General features: G+C 34.9%; 1 protein-coding gene across 3 annotated transcripts in view; it reads left to right on the top strand.

Moving 5' to 3' along the window:
- The window catches only part of LOC129002512 (formin-like protein), an 82,099-nt gene that overhangs the window by 39,733 nt on the left and 23,160 nt on the right, over positions 1–19,206 (top strand). For all 3 annotated transcript variants that reach the window (XM_054430375.1, XM_054430374.1, XM_054430373.1), the window contains exons 3-4: positions 13,900–13,986; positions 17,410–17,489. In XM_054430375.1, coding sequence (XP_054286350.1) covers positions 13,900–13,986; positions 17,410–17,489 — 167 coding nt within the window. The remainder of the gene's footprint in view (positions 1–13,899; positions 13,987–17,409; positions 17,490–19,206) is intronic.

Here is a 19,206-nt window from a genome sequence, read left to right as displayed (position 1 = left end):
TTAAACTAACCTAACCTAAACTTGTGGTTATTCCATACTATAAAAAGTGGCGGACCTCTTCTGAAAAAGTTTCCATACGAAAAGCATATCAGGAAAAAACTGAAAAGGGGACTGTAGAACTGACTTGAATCTTAAATCAACTAGTGTTGTACTCAATCGGGGAGCGAGAGCTGGTGTAGTGGTTAGAGCGTGGGACTTCGGGCCCTGAGTTCCCAGGTTCAAATCTCGCCAAATCACCAATGGATGGTTGGTTGGGAGTGATACTGCCGCAACCCCTAGGTCTTAAGGCGGAAGAATGTGAAAACAATCCCAGGCTCGTGCCTAGCGTCCTAAGACAAAAAGTGTCCTCAATCAAGGAATTTTTTGTCTTAAACAGATAATGGGAAACTAAACAAACGAAATAAATATTCTAAACAACTTTCTAAACCATGTATTTTGACGCTAATGTATTTCTTTAAGATAAATACAACCAGAGATGATTGTGTATTCATCGTCCGTGTATGTTATAACTTCTGAATATACCGTGAAGTATAGGCTACATGGTAACATTTTGCTATATAATCAACGCTATATTGTGCCATGTAGCCCTGCGGTCACGGTAGCTACTGTATATTCACCAGTGACCTCGTAGACTGTCTGTGGTCGGTGTCATGTTTATTTTTGCCGCTTCGCCGCGTCCGCCCCCGTACTGTATTATGTGCTAAAATATGAGTAGGAAAGTATATATACGTCTTATGTGCCTTTGTGAACTCTCAGTTTCCATAAACGAGTTAAACTTGGTTCAATACTGGGTTTTCTTGCTGTGGAAACAATGCATGTTGGGACAAGCATTTAATTCGACTTGAGTGCTTGGTTTTGCAGTTTACTTAAAAATTTAAAAGAAAAATCTCAAGTTCGTGAAAGTATGGGTTTTAATAGTACGACCCCTATAAAAAAGTATTTCTAAAAATTACACTAATAACGATCACTATTTGAAAACAAGGGTTTTTCTAATGTAAATGTGAAGCTCTAAATAAATACGAGGTGTAAATGTGATGGAACCGATATAAGTCTACTGTGCACAATTTTGTATCTCTTCTCATTATGTTTTATTAGAAAAATAAATCATCCAAAAATGAAAATGGAAGGGTTGGTCCAAAATTTAAAAATAGTTTCACACAATTTACTTACAAAAAGTTTCAAATTTGAATAGGTAAAGTAACTAAATCGTCCACTGATCTCTCCAGATGATTCAACACTAGATATTTACAGACAGATGATTGACGATGGTTGGTGTGTCTGGAGGGGACCAACTCGTCACTTTGGCGCCAACCCCCCCCCCTCCCCCCCTAACGGGCCAGACTGATAGTGGCCATTGATAAAAAGCTTGGCAACATTCTGATAAGTTACTGCCCCCCTGTATCTTTATGGGTTAACTCGCCCAGCGCCAGATACATTAGAATGATCGGTCCCAATGAAAGTACTATTTTAATGCATTAGGAAAGGAGTGTGTTCAGATTGTACAGTGAGAATTAAACAGGATATTTTAATTTTGTCCCCGTTGACAACGTATTTATGGTTCGTTGAAAATTTTACGTGTGCTTGCTTAAAGAGTGTAGTACTTGCTTGCCGCAGTGTAGTACAATTTAATAACCTTTTGGAAGGAACATCGTTAAATTACTCGTTGGAAGTTATTATTTGGAAATTATCGTATTTTGTCCAAAGATTAAAGTATTTTTTCTCTAGTGACTCGAGTTCGAATCCAGTCTTTCGCCAATTACGATTTGCTGAGTGACAATGCCACGATTATGTGGTTGCAGATACGCGGTACAAAAATACTCACTCACGACAGAACATTTTAGGGTAAAATTGCTCGCGACGATAAAACCATTCAGAATGCCTCTTATTTCAAATTCCTATTAAATTCGTAGGTGTCGCCTTGAGGCAGAATTTAGGTTCACTTTTAAACCTACGTTATCCCCTGAACTTAACAATTATTGATGTATTTAAATATTTGCACAAACCGCCTTCGTATATATGTCGGCCTTAGTCACTAACAAGACTACAAGGTCGCGCCACTCATCTTACACTCATCTCCATTCATACTTGGCTCTTGGCTTAAAATACCTAATTTGTATGGTCGCCATTTAAATGAAAAAGTATTAAAAAAAGTATAACATCGATGAAGATTTCTTGAACACAAAGAACTTGACGTACATTAAATATGGATGGTTGCCCTTTTCTGTGTTGGTAGTGTAACAACTAAAATACTTTGCACCCTAATATGTGTGCTCTTCTGTCGGTGTACTTATGATAGTGAAGATTTACATAACTTAGTGGAACTTTACAGATAATGGTATATTTAAAAGGCCGCGTTTGATAATTTAGTTTGGTTTAAGTAAAGGTTTATCATTTACTTGTTGTTGCTATAGGTCCTATATCCTATATCCTATATCCTACCAAGGTTCAGTTGTAGCCTTTTTGTATTGAAAAAGACCACACTTTAATCAGCCTCGATGATATTGGAAGGTTTACTCGTTAGTACCAATTTTTATGAAGGTTGGATAATATTTGCTTGAGTTACTGTGCCAACCGACATATGAATTTGAATGGATAGTGTTTTGGCCTCCGGGTTCATGAAAACGATCATGTAAATCGGTCCCGGGTAACGGGTGTTACCATGAGATATTCACTACATATTCCCTACATGAGATATTCAGTAAACACTTTTTTATTATGTTATTAGGTTATGTTTGTATCGTGGTCCTTACGCGTTTCTGTCAGCGAACACAGAATTCTGTGTTCGCTGGTTTCTATGGTCATTTTACCAGTGATATCCCCTGTATACGTGTAACCGTACCAGTAGCGTGTACAAGAGAGTCTGTGTAGGATCCTCCCGCACGCTAGCAAGAGTACGGTCGATTGAAATCGGGAAATTGCTTCCTTCCTTTCTTGTCTTGCCATCTTCTAAAGCGCCGCTATGGAGCAGTTAGTTTGTAGGTATAAATCAGAAACATACAGTTTTGTAGCAACCCTGAGATAGTTTTATTTTATTTTAACGCAATAGTATGTGTATCGTTTTTAGTTATTTAAGGAATTGTTAATCTCTTTTATGGTTTCAACAACGGATAAAAAGTATACTTATTGGTTTAAAATGACATTGTTTGCAATAGAAAATTGCTCTCAGCAAATAAATAGTATTGACAACTTAGAATAAACGTGGTAAAATGATTTTGTTGAAGTCAATTCGCTATATATTTATATTGTAGTTGGATACCAAAAATAACGGTCCTAGGTGGTTTATTTTGACAACTTTATTGGCATTCTGAAGAAGCAAGCATGATCAAGAAACGTGCGCTCATGTTATCCAAAAACCACGATTTGGGATACCCCATGGGCAAGTGGTAGGAGGAACTATGATATTTTATGAGGAAAATCGGAAAAGTTGCAATGACTTCGGAACCATTATTTTCTTATCATTGTTTTTTTTTTATAGTTATGTTTAGGGTTAAAAAGGCCATACTCGTAAACAATCAAAATCGATTCAGTCGTTTTGGTGAAAATCTGATTTTCTGTAATATTATGGGGTTTTATGAGAAAATCACCATTAAAAATAAAAATCACCAAAAACGGCATACTACGAATCATATACCAATTTTCATCAAAATGCTCTGTACACAGAACGTACACACAACATCACTTTTTGACATCACAAATTTTGACGAAAACAATATTCTCTCTCCTTACACCTGTTTTCCTAAGTAATTTCAACTCCCCTCCTTGTTTACCTTGCTTACTATTTATTGTCATGATCTATTGCAAGGTTGGGCGCGCTCTGCCCGCGTGGCGTCGCGGCGCAGTGTCCTTGCGCCTACTAATTAACCAAACCAGCTGATTGTTATCCTCCCGCCTAGTTTCCGCCTGTTTAATTATTTCAATGTCGCGTTTCAGGCTCGTCGCTCGTTACGTAGGAATTTCACACGGACAATTATCTTGTGCGGATTGTAATTGATTTGCAATTCCAGCGTTTTTGGAGGCTGTAATTAGCGGTTCGAGGCGTTTGTTGTAATTATGTGTTTTAAATGGTAATTCAGTAATGGACTAATTTGGAGATCGTGTAGGTAGTTGATGCTTAAATTAAGCCTAATTGAATACATTTCGCTACAACATCGATGTGGAAGTAATCGTTTACTCTTTTACAACATCGGACCCGATTTATATTCATGTGAAATTCTCCTCTCATACTTTCCCTCTATTTATGGGCAAACATTTTGGGGTATTCACAACATATCTGATGAACAGATTTATGGTTATAGGACATTGCGAAAAATTTTAAAGGGGTGAAACAAATAAAAAAAATATTCAAGCGATCTACTAATACTGTAACATAATTTAAATTTGTGTATGAAGTTATTTGTTTACTGTGCAACTGGTGTGGCGGAGTTCTTGTGAAACTTCTAATTCTTGATGATTTGGTACCAACATACAAACAGAAAATAATTTGTATCTTGGACAAAATGCTCCTTTGCTGCTTGCACAGATGAAACGCCATTAGGATATAAGTTTTGTTCAAATGGATGATAACAAGATTTTACACGCTGAGTTATCTGTCGCCTGTCAGGTATGTCGGCGTCGAACTGACCACAACTAGGTGTTTGGTGACATTCGACCATGAACGACATACCAGAGCCTCCGTCACAAGTTACTAGCAATAGACACTGCAGTAACTACAGTAGTTAGTAGGATAACTTCAGAGGTTTAGGGTTGACTTATCAAACATTGTATCCAACAATGTATAATCTACTGCTCGGGGATCCTCCCCCGGAAAATTTTGTATTTTTAAAGCAGTTTGGTGACTGTTCAAAGCTTTTTTGACGTCTATAATTCTTGTATGTTGTAACTTATATTTCCAGGATCTATAGGTAAGGGGGGGGGGCTTTAACCCCTATAACCCCCCCCCCTTTGGAACCGCCACTGATAAACCTCATGTAAACATCACTTTTATTGAACAGGTTTTAACTGTCGATTCTTTAATCACTTTCGAAACTTCCGAATAGTCTTCAATGGACGGATGTCTTTGAACTGCCGTATGAAGTACACGGTCGATTGAACCAGAGAAACAATAGAGCCGTGTGTGAGAGTGTTGATTGTTGAACAGCTGTGAATGACGACATAGCAACAGCTGTTTGATGTACACAACAGTGACGCTAGGCTGCTGTGTTGCTATGTAACTTTCAACCTGAATATGCATATTTTTACCACTACATTTAATGAGTCGCAAAGACGGAAACCATTAGAAGATTAACTATTCATGAGAAAGTTCACTGGATTAGGTTCTTCTGTGGTTGATTTAATCTGGAAAATAAACCGCTTTTACCTTAAGTTTTAATGGTATGTTGCATGAATTAAGTTAATCTGCGTGGTAATCAACTGAATGCTTAACAGTTCAGTGTTTAATTAAATAAATTGTTTATTCCCAAAATTTGAGTTAGATTGAATTATATCTTAGCACACAAAGTCTCTAATTAGGATTGTGATTAATTTGGTGATGACTAATGTGACTTTTCGATGTTGATCGTCATTGTGGCATATTTTGCGTCTATTTACCATTTATTATAGTCTTGGCATTTGGGTTGACCATTGATCATGTATATACTGTTAACGCCGACAGAACTCTTTACTACGACTATGTAATTGAACTGTCAAACTTAAACAGACACTATAATATATTATAATTGTTCGTATTTTGTGTGTACATTTTCCTACTAATAACTCTCATTTTAATTAATTAACATCAAAACTTATGCGCTGTTTTGAACACATTAAAAAACTTATATATATAGGTCCATCATCCTTAAATCAGTATTATAGTAATGCACCTCTAACAATTTCATTGTGTAATGACTACGTTAATTACATTTTTTGTTTATTAGGGACTTAAGGGCTATTCAAACTTTACTCTGGCCACATACAATTCTTACTATCTTCACCATGTAATAATATGCTGGTGTTTATTTTTTGTATGCTATCACGGTTTTTACCAACACTCATATGCTATTTGTTTATCAATGTTGTCTTCAGATTTTGCCGATTCTCACAGCATCGCCTAGGCACGTGTTATGTATGGGCGCCAGTGATGGGTGCGCCGTGTCGACGGCCGAGGGGCTTACCGAAGTGTCGGGGGGGGGGGGGGGGGTAATAGAACAATTTGGTGGTACAAAAGACCGGAAGTGTCACGATGCGGGAGCAACAGTTCCGGTGCGCCCCTTTTGCATTGAGTATAGATGGCTTGTTATAGAAACAGCTGTTGATTAGCACGCAATGTGTATTTAGAAGTCAGCTGATTTAAGTCAATTAGAACTAGGATTGTCTTGGAATATATTTGGAATATATTTACGTACTATTACTGTGATATATAGTCCGTTCCCAATGTATTTGAAATACATGTATATGAGACATCACTAACCAATGCGTTAGTGTCCATGCAAGTGCATAGATAACATCAGTATACACTATCAAGTGCACCGCCAGCCCGCCACTGCAGTATTGCAGTAGTGCAGTATGTCACCGCAGACCCGCCATTGCCGTATACAGTAGCGACGTATCATGCAAGGTCGCACTATCGACTAACCTCAAGGTCGATTAAGAATGTTGTAGGCCAAGGTCCTTCCGACATCGCGATCCTTCCGGAAATTCCTGCGGTGCAACGCGGGGGTTCACAGTTTGGATTTAAATTCCAACATCCATAATCATTTCATATCTAGTTTTTGTTTGTGTTGTCCATCCAAGATGGAATGGAATAATCCGTAATCATTTCGTTTATACTTTTTTTATTGTATTGTGCTTCCAGCCTGGAATAAACTGTCATAATTCCATACTTTTTAATTTTGTTGTCCTTCCAGCATGAAATGATGGACGTGTTTAAAATTTTCGTGGTATTTTAACAACATTGAGGTGTGTGTAGTCCTCGATTGCATTGTTATGCAGCAATTCTTTGTCTAAAGCACAAAGCTCGCGATTTCGTTGTATGGAGGGTGGAATGTTTTTCTGTTTACGCCCCTTAGCACGTATGTTACGACCAGCTGATGTGATAAGTGATAAGACACGTCTGTCACACGCGTCTGATACCAGTCAGTTTATCTACCGGCTGATAAGGAAGTTTCATACAAGCAAACCTGCAGACTTGTGAATTTCCACTTTCCAGAATGGATTTTTACTGAAATATTTCCTGAAACTAATCATATTTATTCCCTGGATTCCCCAAATAGGGAGTATAATAAGAGCCTTTCAATATATTCCCTTTAAAACGTGAAAATTTATAGTTTTCATCACAGCTTTCAGGAGCTTAAATACCTTGCCGCAGCATAATAACGTTATACAATTACGTTGCGTTATACGAGTACTTAGGTTTGCTGCTATGGCGAAGGGAAATGGTTTTAAATCGAATGTTAAGTACTGAATAGGATAAAATAACTAAATTTGTCAAATTTGATCCAAATATAGGCCTTTCAATAAAAAAGAGAAGTAAAACAGTTAAATTTTCTCCAAATTTTTAATGCATAGTACAGTTTTTTTTTAAATTTTCTGCGTAATCTATAATTGTACAAAAATGCTTTGGTACACAAGAATGTTTTTTCTTAACACTTACTGCAATGAAAATTCGGCACTCTCATGTTTTAAAGGCAATCATTTGAAAAAAATAATTTTTTTTTAAAATTTCAAAACTTTATAATACCTTGTATTAATTATTCGATCTTGATGGTTTGTCTCATTCAAGTTTATTCTGCTCTACACATTCATGCTAAATTTTGGAACGGATAATGTTTTTAGTCTCTAGGGACATTAAAATGAACAGTTAAATCGGTCCCGGGTCTCGGTCTTGCCGTGCCACCTACGGTGCTTCCCAGAGAAGAAACAAGCTAAAAATATAAACCTTTATATATTACAATGCATTTTTTGTTTTGTTTTTGAGAGCCCCTCCATTACCTTTAGTAATTTAAATTCATCAGCTAAATTCCATTCGGTTTTAAGCCAACGATTACACTATGCTTTCATGATTGGCACTATGGTACTTGACTCTGACTGTTCAGATGAAGTGTTATACAGTCTAGTGTCAGAGTTGAGCTATCAAATCAGCTGATAGGTGATAACTCCAATGACTCATAGGCTATCTGTCTTCCTCTTGTACTTTGGTGCACTTCACAATGTTTATTGTTATTCAATGCCCTCATTTCATGACTATTGTGGTTCAAGTGTACTCGATTAGAATGGATCAATTATCAATTGAGATGGGGACACCTAGGTGTGTAACCCAAATATGACTGAAGGACTAGTGTAGAATGTGAGATTATCTTTGTAGCTTTGGGTAACTTAGGAATAAGTTAAAATAGTTCTGCATGGTTCTGTTATTAGTAAATGCTTATTTTGGGCAGGTTTCAGCAGTTGGAATATTATTGTTTAGGTCTTGAATAAAAAAGAATAAAAGAAAACACTTTTTTGACTCAATATTGTTAGTTTTAATGAAGAAGTTTAAACATCGGAATTTCAAAAGAAGATGATCAAAACCCAATTATTTGTATTTTTTATCAACCTAGGTCTATTTGACTATTATTGCTAACTATAATTTTTAAACAAACATTTATTTAGTATTTTACAAACATGAACTATATTCCATAATCACTCCATTTTTTAATGCCTACTACAGTTCTTTTGTTTTTTATGTTGTCAAAAACAGCATCCATTCAAGTTCATTTGTGTGTGTTTTTTCTATTTTGACTCTCAAAACATAACATTTTAACATTTCTTTCTAAACCATTTTGTATAGCTTAAAAATCTACTGATTTTTTCATTGAAGCATTCTTGTACTGTTATGTTTACCAAAGAATTCCAAAATCCATAAATTTTAATTCTCCATGTTATTCTTATGGAGATTCTTATTATGGATAAATTTTAGCACCTTCCCTGTGGCAGCAAACCCAATATCCCATTGACTTGGTAAACTAAATGTCATTTAAATCGGGAACAAATCTGACTTTTTAAATGAAATATTTGTGTGAAAATCCTATAAGAAAGGAAATTGGCTTAGTCTGTATTTATGCTTCGGCGAGAGTATTTAATTAGGAGGTGAACACTCTTTATCATAACCTCTGGGATACCAACTATGAAAATTATAATTAATGATGATTTACAGTTTACTGGTCCATCAAAATATGATCTTGCTTAGATAAACGTTGTGAAACTGTATTTCCAGTGGTGTAGTGGACCAGAATGCGTCTGCTTCTTAAAACTATCCTATATATAATAGGCAACCTGTGTTTTTCCCGAGATTGTAGAAAACGTTCCGGCATTGGAAAATCTACCACTGATAATTTCCCAGTAAGGCTGTTGACTGTTATTGGTATTTGTCACGATACAGTTTTAACCACTGTGAGTCAGTTGTGCAGTGTTAGTGTCAGATTTGATATGAGAATGTGACTCAGACACTTGACACAAGTGGTATAGACAAGTGGAGACCTAGAATGTTGCGAGTCCTCCAACTCGTCAATGTTGAGTGGCCGAATATCACCAGTTTGACTAATTGTGAAAACTTTGTTGAAGTTTGTCCTAAATACAATGAAATATTGGAATATTTGGATGCAAATTAATTGTAAATATTCCTGCCGCAGCAAAATTTGCAGACTTAGCAAATTTTAATTCGACTGATTGACTGATTGGATTTGTACTGAAATATTTGATTAAACATGACAGATTTAGTCTCTATTGAATGATATTAGGTTTAACGAATTGCTCAGGTTCACCAATTCAGGGAAGTTAAAAGTGTTTTTTTTTAGTACAATTTTAATAATATACAATAAATTGTAGTAAATCATTGTATCAAATTTGATAAAAATGTAACCACCAACAAGAAAACTACAATAGTTTACTTTTTCTCATAAGAATAACAAAAGACTTTTAAATGTCCAGTTTTTTTGGGGAATTTGCTCCGTAACAATTAATTGAGCATCGAAGATTCAATGTACAAAATTGTTTGTTTTTAAGCTCTACAAGAATGGTTGTATTGAAAATGGGTCATTCCCCATAACAACCTGTTTCCACGATCGGATCTTGCTCGTTTGCGAACTTACGGTATTCAAGTTTATGCCTCTATTCTTGGTCATGCCAAAATCCATAAAGGTTGGACCAAAATTACTCAAGTTATTGTTTTTACGAACACACATATTGGTCTTTTTATAGTTTGCCAAATTTTATGTAACTAATTAATGAAATTGTCTTGGTTTTGGAAGGTATTTGTGAAATCACGCCTGTGTTTTACAAAACATACTCAAAGCCTGTATTTTAATTGGGTGTGATTGACTAGGCCAGAGAGACTGGGGGTCGGAGATTTCAACAAACACCAGACATTGTCTGCGGAATTGTCTGGCGAGTGGGCAGAAGTAGCCAGACACTAGACACTGGCCGCATATACCAGGCTAATTACCAGAGAACAACACACCTCTGTTATCTCATCTGTGAACAGTTCTCAACTTTTGCACTGTAATTAGTGTGTGTGACTGTCACGCCCTTGACTTAGTAAAGCAGATTGATTTTGGCTTTAATTCATGTATTCATATATTGGAGTTAAAATTAAGAATGTTTAAAAAGCTTTTATTAATGTGATATGCCTCTGATACTTCATGTTGATCAAACTATCTCTAGTACTGTAGTATAAACTAGCTGTACCCGCGGGCTTTGCCCCGTTTAACTTCATATGTGAGCTTGTTCGCATGGCTCAATCACGTCTTGGTTGGAGCTCGTTCGCTGCGCTCACTTGCCTTCAGGTTAGCTCGTTTGCTACGCTAACTCGCCTCCAGATTGAAGTTCGTTCGCTACGCTCACTCACTTTTGGTTTAAAATTAGCTGTTGTAAAATATTAAAAAAAATAATAGTGCTGCACTCTGTTGGTAATCCTTGTAACTTTAATGCTATTTAACATCATAGAACAGAACCAACGTGTTTAATTGAAACAGCTGTTAAGATTCATTAATTCCATTTAAATATGAGTACTCATTAGGTTAACATGGGAAACTCCAGAGCCACTGGGGCGGAGCCCGAGAGTCCGATCAGAATAAAAACCACTTAGTTTTCCTATGTAATGCCTAAAGGATCAGTGTACCAAATTTCAGCCTCTAGGTAAGTGGGAAGTGGGAGAATTAGTGATGAGTGAGTGAGTGAGTCAGTCAGTCAGTCAGTCAGTGAGGGCTTTGCCTTTTATATATAGGGTGTCCCACGAAGGGGTTTAAACGTTTGATTTTATATTACGTGCCCATTCATGCACCGAACCTTTTGAAACTTTACACAGTTTACAAAGTAGGTTCTAAAAATATTCTGGAAAAATTTCAACTCCCTAACCTTAGTAGAAACAAAATGGCGGCTTATTGACAAATTTACCAAAGTGCTTTCTATAAAAACTACTTTCATGATTTATTATTAGTTATTTATTTATTATTATTATTTATTAGTTATTTGATTAATTTTTAGTTTTCCATTTGGCTATGTTCTAATTTTTTCTTGTTTTAAAGTCTTATGCTTTGGAAAGTAACAATAAAAATATTTGGTACTTCAGTATTAAACGGAGGCCACATTTTGTCAGCGCGCTGCGGCGGTTATGTTAGGTTGGGTTATCGTAAATATTATGTGTGTAGGACTTTCCTCGCTTCGTTATGAATCGAACGATACTTTCTATTATGATAACCCAACCTAACATAACCGCCGCAGCGCGCTGACAAAATGTGGCCTCCGTTTAATACTGAAGTACCAAATAGTTTATAAAACCAAAAATACCTTTTTTAATGTTTTAAAGTAACTTTTTCAATATGCCGCCATTTTGTTTCTACGAAGGTTAGGGAGTTGAAATTTTTCCAGAATATTTTTAAAACCTACCTTGTAAACTGTGTAAAGTTTCAAAAAGTTCGGTGCATGAATGGGCGTGTAATATAAAATCAAACGTTTAAACCCCTTCGTGGGACACCCTATATATAGATTGACGTTGTTGGACTAGGGAAACATTAAAGTGATAGTTAGTAGGGGTTTCAAGTGTCTTACAATTATTATTGTTTGTTTCAAGGACTCAATTGAAAAAAGAGGAGCTCCTCTTTTTTTCAACTGGTTTGATTCATAGCACAAATTTGTGACTTGGGGGTTTTAAACAGTTTATGATTAATAGCGTTTGTTTTTTCTCATAGCCGCCAACATAAATAAACTTGTGTGGTTAAATCAGAAATTAAGCATATGTAGTCATAAAATATTTGATAGTTTAGGGTGTTCACTGTTCAATCAGTAGTAAATTTAAGATTTCCACCAAATAAGACCAGAGTTTTGTTGATACTCTTTGACCACTAGTTTTTAGGACAAAGGTAGTCAATGAAATATAAGTACACATTAATTTGTTAATCGGTTAGCTCGCTATTTACGGGTATTTAACAACAGCCGCTTATTTCTGTCACTGCCCCAGGTTGAGTGTGTTTCCTGGTTGTCGGATGAGGACAGTGAAAGTACAATACAGAACACAATTGCATTACCACGCCAACAACTAATATTTCAATATCGGTATGCACTTTCTCCAACTCTATCGCTACCAGGAACGAGATTAGAAAATGCTGTTGTTCTAGTCAATAATTCTGTTATTATGTAGTGCTGTGGTTTTGAAAATATACTAATTCTTTTAAGGTCCTTTTAGCGAATTTCCCATTTAGGGAATAAGCTATTACCGTAGGTCTCAGTAAGACCTAGACCCGGGACTGATTTCATTTTTCGTTTTGAGGTCCCCAGAGACCAAAAACACCATCCGTTCAAAATCATATATATATATATATATATTATTTTCTTGCATGTTTAGGGCTACTAATATAATAAAAAATCAAAAACATATTTAACAAAGTACCCTTTTCGTAATTTTTTTTTTTTTACAAATTAATAAAAATAAAATAATTACTAAAAGGGTACCTTGTTAAATATGTTTTTGATTTTTAATATAAATGTATATTTATTTATATATGTGTCCGTTAGCGCGATAACTTGAACAAAAATGATCCTTTTTTGATGAAATTTGTTACAAACCTGTAAACCTACGTTTATTCAACCGAGTTCGCGAACCAGCATAATCGGACCATGGGAACAGGGGTTTATGGGGTAAAAATGGGTTTTTCCCATTTTTTACCCTAAAAATAAAAAAATTTGCAATTTCTTTCTCAACCATTTTGTAGAGCTTAAAAAAAGAAATAATTTAGTATATTGAAGCGCTGTTGTATGGCCTAACGGTCACGGAGAAAATAAATAAAAAGTGTAATTTAAAATTCCCATGTTATTTTTATGGAGAAAATGAAAACTGTTGTAGTTTACTTGTTTATGGATATATGTTGATAAAATTTGGCAAATTTATTTATTTCATCCTATACTATTATGGTCAAAAAACACTTTTTACCTTCCCCGTAGCAGCAAACCTAAGCACTTGTTAAATCTAATGTTATTTAAATTGGGAATAAATATGTCTTATTTATGGAAATATTTTAGTAAAAATGTAATCAGACAAGTTGAAATTCACTTAGTCTGCAGGTTTGCTGCGGCGGGGGTATTAGTAAGTTATTTCTGAAATTCTCAGGGTACCAATCAGTGGTAGTTCTGTAATGCAGGGGGTCTCGGGTCCTTCTGCGTAAGATTTGGTATTCTAAACTCAGTTTTGTGATTTTCCAAAGCCAGTTTAACATCATGAACTGTGACAAAAATCCTCAGTTACATTTCTAGGATAAAATGTATTTTTCCAGGGTCCAAGGTTGGCTTTCGCCCCTGTAGCCTACACCCTTGAAACCGCCACAGCTGACCATCTTGATATTTAGACTATTTTGGTGAGGTGTAATTTGTCTAACCTCTCTTCTGTTGTTGCAGGAGAGAGTACAAGCCAAGGACCCACCGGCCCACTATCTCAACAAACTGCGGACATACTTGGACCCCACGGCATCTCGGAGCTCTAGGGTGAGTCGATAAGTAATGTCCTGTCCAGTGTCCGATTTGTAAAAAATGAGGTGCCGGAACAGTAACCTATTTAATGTGATCAGTACCTATTTATGCCAATATTTTTATCTTTCTGAAGAGGTACCGGAACTCTGTTCCGCCACGATCCCTCACAAATCGAGCACTGGTGTCGTCTATGTAGTCGACTATCAATAGTCTCGAACACTCTTGACAGTCAGACGCAATATCTGATGAAATTAATTATGAATGATTATCCTTTACGGTCTCTCCATTATCAGGTGGAATGGCTCGACTCTAAAACCCAGGTGAAGCAGGACTGATTTAAATAAGATACGTGGATCATTTTTATTTATATTTATCTTATTTACTTTATATAGGTCTTGAGACCATAGTAAATTTAGATTATGTATATTTGGTAAGTTGCACTGTACAACTAATATTAATATTACCAGACAAGTCTTTTATTGTGAATTGGCACTCTGTTTGTTTCAACAGGGGTTAGTCTAATAGACCTTATACAATTTTTAAAAGTTTTTTTAGGCTTGTATTATTGTAAATACATAACATGACATATTTAGTCTTTAAAGAAATATTAAAAGAAATACACATCAGCAGTGTTAAAGCTACAACAGTTTTAAGTAAAGGTTGGAGTTAGAACAGAAGATTAGTTTGAATGAATCTTTATCTGTACCAAAAATATCAATATTTATTTCCCGGATACTTTGTGACTGGTAGAAAAAAATTAAGATAGGTCAACAATATATTTATTTTTCAATTTTAGGTGATAACCTAAAAATAGATAGGCTAATTGTAAACATGTCTGTATTTACATAAGGATAAGACTCCCATTTACACCATACTGAAATTTAAATCACAAAACTGTGATGAAGCTGCTAACAAATGGTGTGACCAAAGCATGCTTAGTGAGAAATGTTCCTCAATTTTTCCACTAAACTAGACTTTTTTTTGTAGTCTGTAAAAATACAGTTTCAGTAGGCCTATACCTTTCCAAGTAATGAGCTTAAATTTGATTTGCAATCTATATTTTTAATTTATACATTATACTGGTACTGGTGGGAGCGAGCTGGTCTAGTGGTTAGAGCGTGAGAACTTTGGTTCCTGAGGTTTCGGGTTCAAATCCCACCAAATGCCCAATAGATTTTATTGAAGTGATAATGCCCTCAACCCCTAGGTCTAACCTGAAGTAATGTTAAAAAAAATCATAGGCTCCTGACTCTCGCCACCCTAAGTTGAGGCAGCCAAAGGCCGCACTAGATACACGCCTGGCGAGGACTATAGCGCCCTTGGACAGCAAAAAAAAAAAAAAAAAAAAAAAAAAAATTATACTGGTACTACAAAATAAAACACTGAACTAAGACACTTATACACTGAAAATCCTCCTCATCTTGACATTGCGTCTTAAAGCACAAGTGCAAGCATTGTGATTGAAGAGTAATGCCCATAAAAGAGGAATCAATGCTGGGGGACATTATGTGCCAAGGGGGAACCAGGGGAAAATAGGGGAACCACCCTAGTGTCTAGGGGATGATCCCTGCTCTTGGCAGATACATGTTCATTGTTCCTCCCTCTCTTGACCCCTGTAAGGAGGAAGGCGAGACTCGCTCGTTGATTGAATCGTTCCAGCGGGTAAAGAAAGGCTTAGTGTGAGAAAAAAGAGTTAATTATTTTGTAGAATTAGGAAGTTTTAAAATTGTGCAAAGCAAGTTTAAAACTTCTTGAAATTTGTTTTATTTTTTCAAAATAAGCGCAAGTCCCTGTAAATTATGGTAACTATGCCTATAAAACATTGATACCTTATAAAGATTGGTTAACATCTTTAAATAAGCAATTTTTGGTAAAAATTATTAATTTGAAAAACAAATTTAAGCCTTTTTTGTAACTAAGTACAAATATTCTTGGAGGCTAATATATTAAAATTATTAAAATATCTGGTTTTACATTACCTTTATCAGTTCCAAAATTTTGGAACTGATAAAGGTAATGTAAAACCAGATATTTTATATATTACAGTTCCGGGGCTACAACAATGAATTTTAAAAATTATTAAAGTTAAAATATATCGTAGTAGACAGGCATAATTTATAACCATATAGGTTGAATTGTATAAAAAAAAAAAAAAACAGTAAATTGTACTAGAACAAAGAATACAAAATAATAATATTTTTTTGCCAACTTCAATACCTTTGAGCTGATTAGCTCTTTCCAATTTTTTACAATGAATTGAACACATTTAAAAGGATTTATCCTTCAGATTTTATACAGATGTCTGACACAAACTGATTTAAAATCCTAGTCCAGAAATAGCATATTTTTATTCCACTAGTAATTTCTTACTCATTAAAATCTCATATTTTATTTTTAATTCATATTTACTATCCTATTTTACGTGACTGACATTTGTCATGTGTTTTAAAATATTTACTTATCTCTACTCTTGTTGGAGTTAAGAAAAAGCAGATTAATGGTCCACATCTGGTTAGTAGCAACTGTAAATGACTTCTCACACCATTTAGAAATAGTGAAACGGTGATGGAACAGTAGGATGCACAACCGTTTCTACTGTTCCGGCTAATTGTGCCAATTAGCCGTTTAATTGACTGATTCAGCCAAGTCAATGTGAGATCTGAATGTTCATGTAACCTAACGCTTCAGGGTCTGTTCATGACCTGTTTATAAATATTTTGACAGTCTTTACAACAGAGTGTCTTCTGTCCATCAAAGCCATTGACGTAAATGAAACTCTGATATTGATGTGTGGAATAATTTGTACTTTAAAAGATGTATGTTTTCTAAAAAACACGATGAAGTTAATTGAACTACTAATTGTTAACGTGAAAAACGTGCCCAAGATATATACTTTGTAAGGTTAATTCATTGTTTTAAGTATGTATTTACATGAATAAAATTTGATTAAACCTTTATACTCCGTTGACAAAATTTAGGCCTTTTGAGGGGAAGCGATTCCACCCCCTCCACCTCACTCTAACTTTGAAAAAGCAGACAACAGCTTATAAGCTGATATATAAATAAGCTTAAAAAGTAGTTGGGGAACCCAGCAAACCTTCCCCTTAAAGGGCCTTAATTTTGTGAACAGACTTAAACAAGTTGACATAAACTGTAATGATCTTTTTAAAGCATTTAGAGGGAAGAGTTACAACCAAATTTGAAGTTTTGAGGTAGAATTTGGTCATACGTTAGATTTTGTTGTAAAATGTCATTAACTACAGGCACAGTAGATGATTTTTTTCATATGAATGTACTTTTTATCTAATAATAGTCGATAGTAATAAATAAATTAAGTAAATTTCTCTTTTAAATTCCCCAAGGTGAAATATTTGGTCACAAAATTTATTTGGAAAGCTGTTTTATAAACTACAAATAACTCAGTTTTTACTGTTGCAGAAACGAAAGATAGTTGGGGACGCAACATCTACACAAGTCCTGAAAGATTTGGAAATTTCTCTGAGGACTAACCACATAGAGTGAGTATAAGAGGAGTCGTTAAAACTTGTACAATCATGACTTAAACCTGGTGAAATACGAGCTAATTCTTTAATTCATAATTCAGGTATTTACAACGTTCAGCTTACTCGCTCAATGGGCCGTAACTGACATAACAACTCCCCTCCTCGTTGGCAATTCTTCCATCCATAGTGGAATTTACTGGTTACCACGAATAAGTGGAAGTAATTATCGCTAGCCCGATTGTTGTATAACTAAAGATTAAGTAAATACGCTCGAGACACCCGACTTCTGACTTTGATTGTCAAAAATTATCATGAGTGTTATTGTGAATAATGATATGTTTTCAGGATGTTCGTTGTAAAAGTAGTGATGTTTTAGCGAATTTCCCTATAGGGAAGTAGCTATTACCGTAGGTGGCACGGTAAGACCTAGACCCGGGACCGATTTACTTTTTCATTTTGATGTCCTCAGAGGCCAAAAACACCATTCGTTCAAATTTTTATATATAGACTTATATATATATATATATATATACGTCCGTGAACGCGATAACTTGAGTAATTTTTGTCCGATTTTGATGAAATTTGGTTTAAAGGTGTAAAGGGGGATAAACTTGAATGAGTTCGCGAACCAGAACGATCGGACCATGGGAACGGGGCTTTACGGGGGGTTTTATGGGTTAAAAATAGGTTTTTCTCACTTTTGACCCTCAAAACACAAAATTTCCCGATTTCTCTTTAGACCTTTTTAAAGAGCTTAAAAAAACAAATAATTTAGTATATAAAAGTATTTTTGTTCGATTATTAGTAACGGAGAAAATTAAAAAAATTGTAAATTTAAAATTCCCATATTATTTTTATGGAGAATATTGTCAAATGTTGTAGTTCGCTTGTTTATGGATATATTTTGATAATACTTGGCAAATTTATTTATTTTGTACTAAGCTATCAATATTTTACTCAAAAACACACTTTATTAGTTTCCTTGTAACAGCAAACCTAGGTACTCGTTAAACCTAATGTTAATATATTTAACTGAAAATCAATTCAGACAAATGGAAATTCGCTTAGTCGGCATGTTTGCTGCGGCGGGGGTATTTCTTATTATCTACAGCTAAATAAATTGACAAAGATTTATCTATTCAACTTTCAAAGATAATAAAAAATGTCAAGTATGTTCAAGAAATTGAGCTTGTACTAATAATGTGACTTTTAGTCCTTTTTTATCGCTTTAAAACACACTGTAAAAAAAGCTTCCGTTATAGCAAACATGTTTCTTTCTGAGTTTATATATGTGTCAGTATTTAGTAAAGTTTTTTTAGCTTTTGAATGTATTGACTTTTTGGCTTAAAATTAAGGCATTTTATACCGTTAAAATTGAATGTTGTAGAGTTTACTGGATGTTTTAAATTTGATTTATGAACGATTCATTCATCAGTATTGAGTTGGGTTCAATATTTATTTATTTTTTAAATGGCAATTTTTACAAATTTTTACACAATGAATTTAGTTATTTCTAATCAAGAAAATATATTCATGTTTGCATAAGATTAGAATGTCAGTAAGCAGATATGAAGTATGAAGTCGCAACTAAATTTATGTTAGGACAGAATGAGTCTGAATGTGTTATAAAATGTTAACTGGTGTGCAAAATGGCCATAGAGATAAGATATAGCAAATAAGATTGGTCTTTAAAGTTTGAAAACATGGCAGTTTGTTTTTATACACCAATAAA

Source organism: Macrosteles quadrilineatus, unplaced genomic scaffold (genome assembly GCF_028750875.1).
Source record: "Macrosteles quadrilineatus isolate MER2022 unplaced genomic scaffold, UCM_ALF_1.0 Scaffold_9__3_contigs__length_116548681, whole genome shotgun sequence".
Taxonomy (NCBI): Eukaryota; Metazoa; Arthropoda; class Insecta; order Hemiptera; family Cicadellidae; genus Macrosteles; species Macrosteles quadrilineatus.
The sequence above is the reverse complement of the archived record's forward strand: the minus strand, read 5'-3'. Positions and strand labels throughout refer to the sequence as shown.